The sequence below is a fragment of the Chrysochloris asiatica genome, unplaced genomic scaffold (genome assembly GCF_000296735.1).
Source record: "Chrysochloris asiatica unplaced genomic scaffold, ChrAsi1.0 scaffold00008, whole genome shotgun sequence".
Taxonomy (NCBI): domain Eukaryota; kingdom Metazoa; phylum Chordata; class Mammalia; order Afrosoricida; family Chrysochloridae; genus Chrysochloris; species Chrysochloris asiatica.
The window spans coordinates 7,718,109-7,734,598 of NW_006408526.1; the positions used below are offsets into that span (position 1 = coordinate 7,718,109).

Sequence of the window (16,490 nt, forward strand, 5' to 3'; positions counted from 1 at the left end):
AAAATATGAGAGACGAAATTTGGCCATCCTGGCCTCCAAGGAGCACTCTGGCTACACTTCTTCAAAAATGGATCTCTTGGTTCTTTTGGCAGCCCATGGCACTTTCAATATTCTCCAACACCATAACTCAAATGCATCAATTCTTCTATGGTCTTCCTTATTCACTGTCCAGCTTTCACATGCATTTGAGATTATTGAAAATACCATGGCTTGGTTCAGGCACACCTTAGTCCTCAAGCTGACATCTTTGCTCTTCAGCACTTTAAAAAGGTCTTGTGCTGCAGATTTGCCTAATGCAATACGTTGTTTGATTTCTTGATTGCTGCTTCCACGAGTGTTGATTCTTGATCCAAAAAGAATGAAGTCCTTGACAATTTCAACCTTTTCTCCAATGATAAGAATGTTGCTTGTTGGTCCAGTGGTGAGGATATTTGTTTTCTTTACATTGAGGCAATCCATACTGGAGGCTGTGTGTGGACTTTGATCTTCATCAATAAGCATTTTAAGTCCTCTTCATTTTCAGCAAACAAGGTTGTATCATCTGCATAATGCAGCTTGTTAATGAATCTTCCTCCAATCCTGATGCCACGTTTTTCTTCATAGAACCCAGCTTCTCGGATTATTTGCTCAGCATACAGGTTGAATACATATGGTGAAAGAATATAACCCTGTCCCACACCTTTCTTAATTTTAAACCATTCAGTGTTCCCATGTTCTGTTTGAACAACTGCCTCTTGATCCTTGTACAGATTCCTCATGAGCACAATTAAGTGTTCCGGAATACTCATACTTCACAACGTTGTCCATAACTTGTCATGATCCACATGACAAGTTCAATTGAAAGCCTTTGCATAGTCACCAAAGCACAGGTAAACATCTTTCTGATATTCTCTGCTTTAAGCCAAGGTCCATCGGATATCCACAATGATATCCCACATTCCACATCCTCTTCTGAATCCGACTTGAATCTCTGGAAGTTCTCTGCCATTGTATGCCTTCAGCTGTTTCTGTATTATCTTTAGAAGACTTTACTTGTATTTGGAGGTAGGTGAGGGAAACGCAGTACACTTATCTCATTTGTGTGTGTGTGTTAGTGTCACAGATAGAATAGTCATTTCTAGATCGTGCCTTTTATAAGCGTTATTTCAGTTGTTAAGTGCTGTCAAGTTGGTTCTGACTTATAGTGACCCTGTATAGAGTTTCCAAGAAATGGCTGGTAGGTTTGAATCACCGACCTTATGTTTCAAACCAGTATTGCGATCCAGTGCATTATCTTGCAGCTCCACACCAGAAGCTCATTTTTATAACAGTTTGTTGTTGTTCAGTGCCATTGAGTTGATTCTGACCTATAGCAACCCTGTATAGTGTTTCCAAGGGGCAGCTGGTGAGCTTGAACCATTGATGTTGCAGTTCAAATGACTTTGCAATCTGATGCATTAGCTCACAGTGCCACACAGTAGTACCACCTATTTTTTTGTTGTTGTTTAGGATCAGTTCTTTGGATAACCTAGTGCTCTTAGTTTTTTAATATAGAATTTCAGAATAGTCTTGACAGTTGTTGTTGTTGTTGTTGTTGTTGTTGTTAAGTGCCATCGAGTCGGGTCCGACCCATAGCGACCCTGTACAGGGTTTCCGAGGGTGTAAATCTTTACGGGAGTAGAAAGCCTCATCTTTCTCCCGCGGAGCGGCTGGTAGTTTCGAACCGCTGACCTTAAGGTTCGCAGCACGATTCGTAACCACTACGCTACCAGAGCTCCTACATTAGACAAATTCCATTATGTCTGAAGATAGCTGTCATTGCAACTGCCAGTCTATGTCCAGATTCTAAAAGTATTCCCTGAACTCCTTATTGTCAATACTATTTTTGACATGTCTTGATAGTACCTTAACCTTCTTGTATTTCTCATTCTCATCCATATTTTCTAACTAGAGATTCTTAAATGATCCAAGATTCTCTAAAGCACCTAAGACTAATCATTAATTTCATGTATCTTTTCATTTACTAGAATACCTACTTACCAACTCATAGCTCTGCATTTCCCTGGATATTTTGGTAAAAATACACATTTCATCTCAAACTCCTTTTGCTACCATTAACTGATTTTTCTTTTCCAGTCTTTACTTTTTGTTCCTAAATCTCAACTGATCCACAAATTTTTCTTCAACTCGGGGTTTTACAGCAACATTAGATATGCATTGCTGGCTGCATTTTTCTTTGTCATAAGAATTGTAATTTATTGAACCATAATAACAGTGCCCTCTAAAATAGTCACTCCCCTGCCATTCCTCACCAATTTACATGCTTTCCCATTCCCATAAATTTGCTTTCTAATTACCTAATATGGGTGATCAGAATTCTTATTCATTATGCTGCTACAATCAAAATTAGATGCATAAATTCAGATACATTGATTGAAATTTAAGCCATAAAAATCTGCAATAGGGTTCGCCCAGAAACTCTGATGGATTTGCTAGATTTTGGTTAAGTCCTCCAATCTGTGAGTTGCCATGGCACCAAATATGGATCCTACTGCAGTATATGAAGCCCTGGTATGGCACTGTAGGATGAAGCACTGGACTGCAAGGTCAGATTGAACCACAAATCAGTGACTCAAATTCACCAGCCATGCCTTGGAAATCCTACACAGAGTCTTAATGAGTTGAAAAAGACTTGACAGCACTTAACAACCACTACAACTGCAGTGTATATCACACTCCATTTAATTACTGTAAGTAATGAAGGCAAGAATCACACAGCTTTGTTCCCTGATGAATCTGTAGTATAAAACACAATTAATGCCTAACCCATATGAGATGCCTACTAAATATTTGGGATGTTCTTATTTTGAATTGCACTGAGGCAGTGGTATCCTCCCAATAAGGATATCAGCACGTACACTCACTGTGCATGTCATAGTTTTATAGAAAAATCACTTCCCTCCCAAGGTCCCAAAGTAAATTTAAATTCATAAAAGATAAACAAAGTGGAGGGAACATACACTACCGGAATGCGGAAAAGAGAATCCAGTACAGGAAGAATTCAATATATGAAAAGATAACTTTTCTAAAGTTTTTACTTTAAAAAATGTTTTATATGTAGGTTAGTTCACACTCAAAATAGATTTTCCATAAGAAAAGAAAAGATCTCTTTTTTAAAAAATTTTATTAATTCATTTCACAAACTTTCCATGCAATTGAAATACAATGATTATGGCAAAAGAAGTAACTTTCTCTTATTACGTTTACCATGTACCAAGTCCTGTACTAGATGCTTTATGGGTATTCTGTAATTTCAGACTCTTTAAAAAAAAAAGATAAGGTAGATATTAGTATCTTCATTGTACTGAAGACAGGCCAGAGACTTAGAAAGGGTAGTAATGTGCTGAAGTTTGCCCTTCCATAGCACTTTATATATACTTTCATTTGTTATATAGGCCACATGCATTTAATTAGCTTATGTGTCACTCTAAATTGTGAGCTCCTCAGGCTTAGCTCAGAATCTGACATACAATGGACAGTCAAAAAACATTTGGAATCCTTAATTAATTGTCAAATGTTTAAACTTCTGTTATTACTTGTAGGTTTTTTATAGGCAAGAGGGTCACAGCAACAGTGAAGTCATTGAAACCCAGAAACCTCAAGCAGTAGTGCCACTCCCTGATGCAGGAATCTACATCATTGAAGTTAGAGCATACGGTGAAGGAGGTGATGGAACGTCAAGTTCCCAAATCAGAGTACCATCATATTCAGGTAAGTCTTGACATCACAGGCTCCATTCATAACTATCAATGATACCAAGATTCTATAAACATCATCAACCTGAAAGGATGGAGATTTCAGGAATTTTGAAAGGTTTCTCTTCATATTCTGATCTCGCTATTGTCCTCTGACTAGTATTAACAACTGTAGTCTGTCCACAATGCCTACATTTTACAGATCTAGAAAAAATATATAGTATTTCATTAGATTGTCCTTAATTGTTGAATTCCCTTGTCCTTCCTGGTCTCAAGAATTGCCATTTACCTCCCATTTGTGTGTTTTCAATATTGCATTTAAACTGACCTTGCACTATTATAACATACCTACTTCTCTATTATTGTAATTACTTTATTGTTAGCTAGTGCAATCAAGATGTATTGATAGTTGCTGGTGATTGGAATATGAGGCCAGAAACTAAGTGGAAGGATTAGCAGTTGGAAAATATGGGCTCAGTGATAGAAATGATGCTAGAGATAGCATGATAGAATTTTGCAAAAACAATGGTTTTGTTCATTTAAAATACCTTTTTTATACAATATAAAAGATGACAATTCACATGGATCTCACCAGATAGAATGCACAGAAATCAAATTGACTACATCTGTGGTAAGAGATGATATAAAAGCTTCATATCATCACCTATAACCAGTCCAGGAACTGGCTGTGGAAAAGACAATTAATTGTTCATACACAAGTCCAGGCTGAAGCTGAAGAAAATTAAAACAAGTTCACAAGAACCAAAAATATGACCTTTAACATATCCCACCTGAATTTAGAGACCATCTTTGAACAGATTTGATGCATTAGACACTAATGACCGAAGGCCAGAAGAGCTGTGGAATGACATCAAGAACATCATAAAGGAAGAAATTAAAAGGTCACAAAAAGAAAGAAAAAACCAAACTGGATGTCAGAAGAGACTCTTAAATCTGCTCTTGAGCATAGAAAATCTAGAGCAACTTGAAGAAAGGAGGAAGTAAAAGAGATGAACAGAAAATTTCAAAAGGCAGCTGGAGAAGACAAAGTAAAGTATTATAATGAAATGTGCAAAGACCTGGCGTTAGAAAACCAAAAGTGGAGAATACACTCAGCATTTCTCAAGCTAAAATAATTAAAGAAAAAAATTCAAGCCTCAACTTGCAATATCGAATGAATCTATGGGCAAATATTGAATGAAGCAGAAAACATAAAAAGAAGATGAAAGGAATATGCAGAGTCACTGAACTGAAAAGAAATGGTCACTGTTCAACCATTTCAAGAGGTAGCATATGAACAAGAGCCTAAAGGAAGAAGTCCAAGATGTATTCAAGACATGGGCAAAGAACAAGACTCCAGGAATTGATGGAATCTAAACTGGAGCAGCACTGGAGACACTCACTCATCTATGCCAAGCAATTTCAAAGACAGTTACCTGGCCAACTGAATGTACATGATCTGTATTTGTGCCTGTTCCTAAGAGAGATGGTCCAACAGAATGCAGAAATCATCTAACATTATCATTAATATCACATGCAAATAATATTTTGCTGAAGATCATTTTAAGAGTCCCAACAGTACATTGACAACAAACTGAATTCAGAAGAGGATGTGGAATGAGGGATATCATTACTGATGCTAGATGGATCTTGACTGAAAGTAGAGAATACCAACAAGATGTTTATATGATTATGCAAAGGCATTTGACTGTGTGAATCATGATAAACTATGAATAACATTACAAAGAATGGATATTCTAGAACACTTAATTGTGCTCATAAGGAACCTGTACATAAACCAAGAGGCAGTTGTTCAAACAGAACAGGGTATGACTTAAAATCAGGAAAGGTGTGTGTCAGGGTTTTATCCTTTAACCACATTTATTCTATCTATATACTGAGCAAATAATCCAAGAAACTGGATTATGTTATGAACGTGGCATCAGGATTGGAGGAAGACTCATTATCAACCTGCAATATGCAGATGATGCAACATCACTTGCTGAAAGTGAAGAGGATTTAAAATACTTACTGATGAAGATCAAAGACCACAGCCTTCAGTATTGGTTGCACCGCAATATAAGGAAAACAAAAATTCTCATCACTGGATCAATAAGTAACATCATGATAAAGACAGAAAAGATTGAAGTAGACAAAGACTTGATTTTGTTTGGATCCACTGTAAGCATTCATGGAAGCAGCAATCAAGAAATCAAACTAAATATTATTGAATTATACAAATATGTTACACAAGAACTCTTTAAAATGTTGAAGAGCAAAGATGTCAGTTTGAGAACTAAGGTGCACCTGACACAAGCCATTGTATTTTCAACAGCCATATATACTTGTAAAGTTGGACAATGAATAAGGACGATGGTAGAAGAATTGATGCATTTGAATTATAATATTGGAGAAGAATATTCAAAGTACCATGGACTGTCAAAAGAACAAACAAATCTGTGTTGGAAGAAGTACAACCGGAATGCTCCTTTAGAAGCCAGGTTTGTGAGCCTTTGTCTCTCATGCTTAAAACATGTTACCAGGAGGGATTAGTCCCTGGAGAAGGATATCAATGCTTGGTAAAGTGGAGGGTCAGTGAAAAAGAGAAAGACCCCCCAATGAGATGGATTGACATAGTGGCAGTAGCAATGGGCACAAATGTAACAATTGTAAGGATGGCTCTGGATCTGGCAGTATTTCATTCTGTTGTGTGTAGGATCTCTATGAGTCGGTACCAACTCAATGGCACCTAACAACCACAACAAAGGAGATTGTAAAGGAGAGTTTCAAGATTTTTTAATCATTTATTTTGTTTTAATTTTGAAAATTTGAAAAATGTTGGTCATTTTTACTGATTTCAAACAAATTATAATTTTTTTTAGCATCATTGTTATTGTTAGTAGTAGTAAGGATTATATGCTGTTTCGAGCCCTTACTAGGTATTAGCTGGTGGTGTTGTTATATGCCTTTGAGAATGTCCTGATTCAGTGAGACCCTGTATAGGGTTTCCAAAGAGCACCTGGTAAATTTGAACTGCCGACCTTGGGGTTCAAACCAATCTTCTGGTCCAATTCATTATCCTGCAGCACCACACAAGGACTCCTTCAATTTCTTTACATACATTATCTAATGTAATTTTTGTAACTATTATATAAAGTTAGTAGCATTATTTCTCTTTTAGAAAGAGAATTTAAGCAACTTACTTAAGGTAATACTGTTACTAAGTGGGGAGTCCTGGGGTTAAAATACTGGACTGCAAGGTCGGTTTGAGCCACAAGGTCAGCGGTTCAAACTCACCAGCCACTCTTTGGAATCCCTATACAGTGTTGCTATGAGTCGAAACCAACTCCACGATACTTAATAACAACAACATTACTAAGTGGCAGAACCAGAGTTCAAACCTAGGAATGCTTGGCGTTCAATCCCACCAAAACTACATAGGAGAAAAGGTCCAGTGATATTCCCCATTAAAAATTACAACCTAGGCAACCCTCTGGGGAAGTAATACTCTGTTATATAAGATCATTATGCATTGGAATCGGTGCAGTGGCATCTAACAACATGCTTCTTTTCTCTAGTGCTGTATATCTATACCATTACCATCATTATTCACACAAAATAGCTGATAAAGAAAGGGAGGGGGTTTAGAAATTTGGAAGTAAGTAGCCATTTCATCAAAGTAATGCAAATCTCAAAGAAAGTAAATTTCAAAATCTTAAAGCAAATAAGAATGATTCCATGTTCAAAAACTACAAAACAGAAGAAATAACTCAGGAGAAATTGAGCATCCTGAGAAGTAACAACAACAAAAAATGAAACCAAAATTACCACTGAATAAACACAATGAAAAGGAAAATAGAAAGCATTGAAAGAATTCTGACAGATGAGCTTTGATTTTAAAGAATTACAGGAGAAAGCCATGATTTTAACTGAAGGTAAAAATCAGGTAGTGAGTACATAAACTTAAAAGTGTTTTGGGGAAGGCAGCAATTTAGAACGGTCCATGACTATAGAAAATTTCAGAAAAAAATGTGAATGTGTTTCTTTAACAGTGTTCACAACATGTAGAACAAGAAGGGGAAATCAGCCCTTGTTGTTATGTGCCATGGATTCGGTTCCAACTCAGCAACCCTATACAGAGTTTCTGAGGCTGTAAATCTTTACGGGAGCAGAAAGCCTCATCTGTCTCCCACAGAATGACTGGTAGTTTCAAACTGCCCACCGTGAGGTTACCAGTCCGATTTGTAACCACTGCGCTAATAGAGCTTTTAAGACAAATTGTTGTTGCTGTTGTTATGTGCCGTGGAGTCGGTTCCGACTCATAGCGACTGTAAATCTTTACGGGACCAGAAACCTTCATCTTTCTCCCTTGGAACAGCTGGTAGTTTCGAACTGCTGACCTAGCGTTTTGCAGCCCGATTTGTAATGACTACGCTACCAGAGCTCCTTTTAAAGACAGATCGTATCATTTTAATACATAACAAGGGCAATTCAAGTCTTGTTTGGGTTCATCTTTTCCCTATGGAAAAGAGACATTCAAATTGGAAAGAATAAATAAATCATCATTAGTAAAAAATTTTAATTTAAGATACTTTTGTTATGTACTTGCCAATGACGTCGAGTCGGTTGACTCACAGAAACCCTGTATAGGATTATCCAGGAGCAGCTGGTTGGTTTGAACTGTTGACCTTGTGATTTATAGTCCAGTGCTGATCCTAAAGTGCCTCACCAGGAGTCCAAATTTAAGATAATTGAATTAAATTCAAGATATATGAATGAACGGAGTATCTGGTGATTTAAATGAGTAGATTCCAGGTCTCAAATTACTCTACAAAGTTGTTTTAGGTGCCATCGAGTTGGTACAGACTCATAGCGACCTTATTTATGCACAGCAGAATGAAACACTGCCCAATCCTGGGCCAACCTCTGATTTTTTATATAAAATTGTAGAATCACTGCCCTGATATCTGAGTAATAGTTAATGATAGTTGAATAATTAGTTCAAAATATTTGTAATACTGTATATTCCAAAGCTGCTTATAAAGTTTTTCATAAAAATTACTTCATTTTATATTAGCTGTAGCCTATAAACAAGCCAGGTAAAATATAATCAGCCTAATTTCTTGAAAGTGAACCTCAAATGCTTACTCAAAATCATGTAACTACTGACTATAAATGTAGGAGGACTTGTACTAAAATTCATCTTCTTGGCCTCAGCCCACTCTCTTTCAACTACAGCCTTGCTGAAGCCAGAAGGCAAATAGTATCTCTATTTATTTTTTAAATCGTCAAAAGGATAAATAATGGAAACTATATACCAGTGAACTTGGTATTTGTCTCTGATTTTAAGTATGCATATATGAAGGAGTTTTAAAAGTTTGTGGGAGAATACCATTATCTTTTTTTTTTTACAGAAAATCGATTTGGTATTTATTAAACATACTTTTTCCAGTTATGTTTTGGCATTATCTTTTAATTCCATTTTTCCATGATTTTTTTTGAAGCCCCATCATATTTTATTAAAAATGTAGTTGTAAGTACTTAGAAAGAAATTCATGATCAAGAGGAACTATCATTAATCAGTTCTCTCAGGAAGAAACTAAAAAGAAAATTTCAGGCCAAGTTTATTTCCTTTCTTTGCTAGTTACTAGACTGGTAACTAGCATTTCCTCATCAGGAAATGATATAATATAGATAGATATACTAGTTAGGAATGCATTAGGTAAATTGTCATTGAAACACTTTAATATAAATTTAATCCATAGGCTAATATAAACATTAATTATTTGTTGATCAGTCATTCCCAAGTAGAAACGTCAACCTAAAGAGAAATCTCCAGTGATACTCTGGAGGGCTCTGTATTCAGAACAATCTTTTTAAAAAGTCATATATTCTTGGATAGACCCAGAATTATTTATGAATATTTCTGATGGCACAAAGTGAGATGGAAAGCAAATATAGTAAAGAATAGGATAGACTGAAATTTTGAGTAAAAACACTTGACATCATAATTGATAAAATTTAAATTTGTGAATAAAAACGCAAGATGGTCCGGTTTGGGGGCGGGTAAGCAGAGACAGATAGTGAAAGCTCCTCTGCTAATGCCCAGAAAGAAAAGCAGAGAAAGAGCGGTTCACAGAACAGCTGCGGAGTTTTAGATCTCGTTTAAGGTTCCAGGCGCCAGTTTCCCACACCCACCTGTGGAGAAATCTGCCCATGGAAGCAAAATATGGCAATTTCTGAATCAATCCGGCAGCTGCAGTGGCCATGGAGGCTGGCAGCCGAAAGTCCTGAGGTCACTGCCACAGCCAAGTGGAGTCAGTGACCCAGCACTAGAAGCCACAGAGTTACAAGTCTGGATGGAGAGGGCTTGGAGCTTTCTCCCCGTAACTTACCCAAAAGAGACAGCAACTGTGCTCATATAGCCAAGATACAAGCATACCTTGTATTAACCCTCCATCTGGACAAGAGCCAATACCACCAGCAAAGCATTACACATGAAAAGGGATGCCTATCTCCAGATCATATCCACCAGGAGATGCTCAGTAAGCTTAACAACAAAGTAACATACATCCATTTAAGCATTAAAAACCCACATAAGTACTGAAAATGTCCAAGAAAACACAAAGGTCTCAACACATGGCCAAACACACACAAAAAAGTAACTGGGACAAATGAGCTAGAAGCAGATACAGACTTTCCAGTAGAAAAGCAGGCTCTGGATCTGCCTGAGAAGGAATTCAGAAGAACGATATGGAATAAAATTCAAATGCACTGAAAAAGGATGAAGGAAAATAAGGAAGAAGTCAGGAAAGTGCTACAGGAGCAATCAAACAAAATAGATACAGCATTGGAAACAATCCAAAACCTGTAAAAAGAAGTCTGTATGATTAATAATAAAATATCAGATATGTACAATACACTGAGAGGGCAAAGAAGTATAATGGAAGAGATGAAGCCAGAACCAGTGATCTGGAAGACAGATCTCTCAATACTGTTAAGATAGAAGAGCAGGCAGAAAAAATGATTTAAAAATCTGAAGAGAGTCTAAGATTCATGCTGGGTAACATGAAAAGGAATATCTTAAGAATTATTGGCATTCCAGAATAGAAAGAATCACAGAATTCCACAGAAGAGATAGTTACAAAGCTTCTGGAAGAAAATTTTCCTAACATCTTGAAGGATGAAAAGATAAACATTCAAGAAGCTAAACGAACCCTAGAAAAGATAGACCCCAAAAGAAAATCACTGAGACATATAATAATCAAGCTCTCCCAAATCAAAGACAAGGACAGAATCCTAAAAGCAGCCAGGGAAAAGAGAAGTGTTACCTATAAAGGCAAGCAAATCAGATTAAGCTCTGACTTCTCAGCAGAAACCATACAGGCAGGAAAGCAATGGGGAGACGTATATAAAACCCTAAAAGAAAAAAAGTGCCAACCAAGAATTGTCTATCCAGCAAAACTGGATAGACAATGGTGCAATCAAAACATTCCAGGATAAACAGTAGCTGAGAGATTTTGTCAAAGCCAATCCAGCACTTCAAAACAGTTCGTTGGAATGAAAGCCAGCAAGAACAGACAACAAACAGAGATTGACAGGTGTGGCAACGCCACCTGAATCTCAGTTGATAGATAGCAGAATTCAGAACAGAACAAAATTACAGCAATGTATTCAGAGGACCTGTGGGGCCAACCAAAGATCAAAATATTAACAATGTCAAAGAAGGGAAAAATATAGGAACAGGTGGTGAGGAGGTCAAGTAGATTGCAGGATATAATAGACTGTCTTAAATGCAGGGAAAGCTTAATAGACTATAGGGTAACCCAAAGAAAATTAGTATTTCATAACTTACCATGAAAATGAAGATCCAAGCAGAACAAGGAAACATTAAAACTAAGAAGAAACTGACAAGAAATAGCACAAATAACGTGAACTCAGCACAATAAGGCATGCAGAACAAAGGAACAAGCAGCACCACAAAAAATTAACATGACAGTTATCCATACCTATCAATAATTACACTGAATGTCAATGGATTAAATGCACCAGTGAAGAGACAGAGAATGACTGAATGGATAAGAAAACAAGACCATTCAATATGCTGCCTATAAGAGACACGCCTTACACACAAAGACAAAAACAGACTAAAAGTTAAAGGGTTGGAAAAAAATATACCAAGCTAACAGCAATAAAAAACAAGCAGGAGTGCAATCCTAATCTCTGATAAAATAAACTTTAAGGCAAAAACCAGCATAAGAGATAAAGAAGACCACTAGCTCATGATTAAAGGGTAAATTGAGCAAGATGACTTAACTATAATTACCATCTAGACTCCAAATGAAAGAGCACCAAGATATATAAAGCAGACCCTACTATATTGAAGAAAGAAATAGATAAATCTACAATTATCGTGGGAGATTTTAATACTCCACTTTTGAAAAGGGATAGAACAACCAGAAAGAAATTCGACAAAGCTACAGAGGAACTAAAAAGTACAATCAACCAACTTGACCTCAATGACGAGTACAGAACATTCAACCCAACAACAACCCAATACATATTCTTTTCCAGTGCACGTGGAACATTCTCCAGAATTGACCATGTGTTAGGTCACAAAACAAGCCTCCATATATTTACAAACCTCAAAATACTACAAAGTATCTTTTCAGACCACAATACCATAAAATTAGAACTCAACAATAAGAAGACCAAAGGAATAGTGTTTAATACATGGAAACTGAATAACATCCTGCTGAAGAGCAACTGGGTAATAGAATAAATTAAACATGAATTCAGAAAGTTCCTAGAAACAAACGAGAATGAAGACAAGAAATACCAAAATTTGGGGGACACTGCAAAAGCGGTGCTGAGAGGACAATTTATTGCAATAAATGTGCACATCCAAAAAGAAGAAAGAATCAGAATTAACACATTAACAGAGCATCTGCAGCAACTAGAAACAGACCCACAGAGGGAACCTACAGTCACCAAAAGAAAAGAAATAATAAAGATCAGAGCAGAAATAAAAGAGTTAGAAAACTGAAAAACTATAGAAACAATCAACAGGACAAGAAGCTGGTTCTTTAAAAGGATTAATAAAATTGTCAAACCATTGGCAAACCTAACAAAAGAAAAGAGAGAGAAGACACAAATAACACACATTAGAAACCACATGGGCGATGTCACAACGGAACCAAAGGAAATCAAAAGGATAATAACAGAATACTGTGAAGAGTTGTACTCCAACAAATGTGAAAACTTAGAAGATATGGATACATTTTTAGAAAAACACGGCCTACCTAAACACACAGAGTGAAGTAGAAGACTTGAGCAAACCCATAACAATAGAAGAAATTGATCAGGTCATCAAAAAGCTGCCAACCAAAAGAAGTCCAGGTCCAGACGTCACCGGTGAGTTCTACCAAATATTCAGGGAAGAGTTGTCACCAATTCTACTCAAGTTATTCCAGAATATAGAGAAGGATGGAAAACTTCATAATACATTTTCTGAAGCAAGCATAACACTCATACCAAAACCAGGGAAAGACATCACTAAAAAAAAAAAAATTATAGACTCCATATCCTTCGTGAACATAGATGTAAAAATTCTCAACAAAATCCTAGCCAATAGAATCCAGCAGCACATCACAAAAATAATACATCATGACCAAGTGGGATTCATATCAGCGATGCAAGGATGGTTCAACTTTAGAAAAACAATCAATGTAATCTACACATAAACAAGAAAAAACAGCAACAACTACACATGATCATGTTGATCAATGCATTTGACAAAATCCAACATCCATTCCTGATAAAAACACTGAATAAAGTAAGAATTGAAGGGAAATTTCTCAACATATTCAAGAGCATAAATACAAAACCAAGAGCCTACATTACTTTCAGAGAAACTGACAGCCTTCCTTCTGCAAACAGGAACCATACAAGGATGCCCTTTGTCACCACTCCTATTCAATATTGTTTTGGAAGTCTTAGCCAGATCTGTACAGCAAGATAGGGAAATCAAGGGCATCTGAATCGGCAAAGAGGAAGTAAAACTCTATTTGCAGACGATATGATCCTATACATAGAAAACCCCAAAGACTCAGTAAAAAAGCCACTAGACCTCATTGGAGGACTCACTAAAGTGGTAGGGTATAAGATCAATAAACAAAAAGGAGTTGGATTCCTCTATACCAAAAACAAAAGTTCTGAAAAGGACATTAGGAAAACCATACCATTTATAATATCCACCCTAAGGATGAACTATCTAGGAATAAATGTAACCAGAGAAGCAAAGGACCAATACAAAGAAACCTACAGAACACTACTACAAGAAACCATAAGAGACTTACAAAAATGGAAGAATATACCATGCTCCTGGATAGGAAGATGTAACATTGTGAAAATGTCAATACTGTTCAAAGCAATTTACACATATAATGCAATCCCAATCCAGATTCCAATGACATTCTTCAAAGAGATAGAAAAACTATTACAAACTTTATATGGAAAGGAAAGAGACCCAGGATTAGCAAAGCACTGCTAAAGAAGAACAAGGTGGGAAGCCTCCCACTCCCTGATTTCAAAATTTACTACACGGCTACAGTGGTCAAAATAGCTTGGTACTGGTATAATGAAAGATACATTGATCAATGGAACAGAACTGAGAATCCAGAAATGAACACATCCGCACATAACCAACTGATTTTGGAAAAAGTACGTAAGTATATTGCATGGGGAGGAGATAGTCTCTTCAACAAGTGGTACTGGCAGAATTGGAAAGCGATATGCAAAAGACTGAACCAAGACCTTTACCTCATGCCTTATACAAAAACCATCTCAGCATGGATTAAAGATTTAAATGTGAATCCCAGAATTACAAAGGCCATCAATGAAAAAATAGGAACAAATGTGAGAGCTCTAATACAGGGTATACACAGACTACCAAACATTTTGAATATTACACAAACAAAAGTAGATAAAATAGATCAATGGGACATACTAAAAATTAAAAACTTATGTGCATCAAAAGACTTCATCAAAAGAGTAAAAAGGGAGCCCACATAATAGGAAAAAATATTTTGCAACGACACATCAGAAAAGGGACTAATTGCTAAAATATATAGGAACCTACAACACCTCTACAAGAAAAGGACGAATAACCCAATTAAAAAATGGGCACAGGACATGAATGGACACTTCACCAAGGAGGAGATCCAGGCAGCCAACAAACATATGAAGAAATATTCATGATCACTAGTCGTTGTTGTGAAGTGTCATCGAATCAGTTCCGACCCATAGCGACCCTGTGTAGGGTTTCCAAGGAGCATCTGGTGAGTTTGAACCGCCGACCTTGCAGTTCAAACGGCTTTGCAGACTGGTGCATTAACCCACAGTGCCACACCAGGACTCCATTAGAGAGATACAAATCAAAACAAAAATTAGATATCATTTCACACCAACAATAATAGCAAAGATAAAAAAATAAGAGGACAATAAATGTTGGTGAGGATGTGTAGAGACTGGGAGCCTCCTACATTGTTGGTGTGATTGCAAAATGGTCCAGTGACTCTGGAAAACAATATGGCGCTTCCTCAGCAGGTTGGTTTTCAGTGACTTCATACTTTGGACATATTGTCAGGAGGGGTCAGTCTCTGGAGAAGTATATCATGTTTGGTAAGGTGGAAGGTCAGAGAAAAAGAGGAAGAAAATGAGATGGATTGGCCAAGTGGCAGCATCGATGGACTCAACCATGGCAACAGTAGTGAGGTTGGACAAGTATAGGGCAATGTTTCGTTTTGCTGTGCATAAGGTCGCTATGGGTTGATACCAACTTGATGGCACCTAACAACAACAACAGCAGAAGGTTGGAAATAAGATGACTTATGATCCAGCAATTCCTCTACTTGATATTTACCCACAAGAAATACCATCCATAACACGAGTAGATATATGCACGCCAATGTTCATAGCAGCACTATTTACAATAACAAAAAGATAGAGAAAGCCTAAGTGCTTATCAATGGAAGAATAGATAAACAAACTGTGCTACATACCATGGAATATTATGCTACCCTGAAGAATGACAAGGAAGCAGCAAGTCACCGCATAACATGGATGAACCTTGAGGACATTATGTTGAATGAAATCAGTCAGTAACAAAAGGAGAAATACGGCATAGGACCATTATTATAAAAGATTAAGGAAAAGCGCACACACTAAAAGGGGGAAACATTTATTTATTCATTTTCATTTTTTTGTTGGCTACCGGCATGTATAGGGTGTGTGAGAGGAGGGAGGGAAAGGTGGAGCACAGAATAGGGAATAGACATAGGATAGTTTGGGTGCTGGGGGGTGTATACACTAGAAGGTGAAGGGGAAAGGAAAAACAAGGTGGATGAGAGAATAGCTAGGCAGGATTACATGGGCTAAATAGGTCAGAGGTAAATAATGATGCAGGCACAACCGTGGAACAACAGGGCTCAATGATACAAAGATTGAAGCATGGTTTGAATGGGTAAAAGTGGGGAAATGATGTTAAGATGCTTGGCTGTCGTTTGAATCATGGTTTCCCTTGCTTTGTTTTGTTGTTGTTAGGTGCCATCAAGTCGGCACTGACTCATAGCGACTTTATGCACAGCAAAAATGAAACAATGTCCGATCCTGGGCCAACCTCACTACTGTTGCTGCACTTGAGTCCATCGATGCTGCCACCTGGCCAATCTATCTCATTGGGGGTCTTCCTCTTTT

At 37.1% G+C, this 16,490-nt stretch overlaps 1 protein-coding gene across 1 annotated transcript in view; it reads left to right on the top strand.

Moving 5' to 3' along the window:
- The window catches only part of CNTN5 (contactin 5), a 704,421-nt gene that overhangs the window by 678,575 nt on the left and 9,356 nt on the right, over positions 1–16,490 (top strand). The window contains exon 22 of the mRNA XM_006833948.1: positions 3,582–3,750. Within this exon, the coding sequence (XP_006834011.1) occupies positions 3,582–3,750 (169 nt within the window). The remainder of the gene's footprint in view (positions 1–3,581; positions 3,751–16,490) is intronic.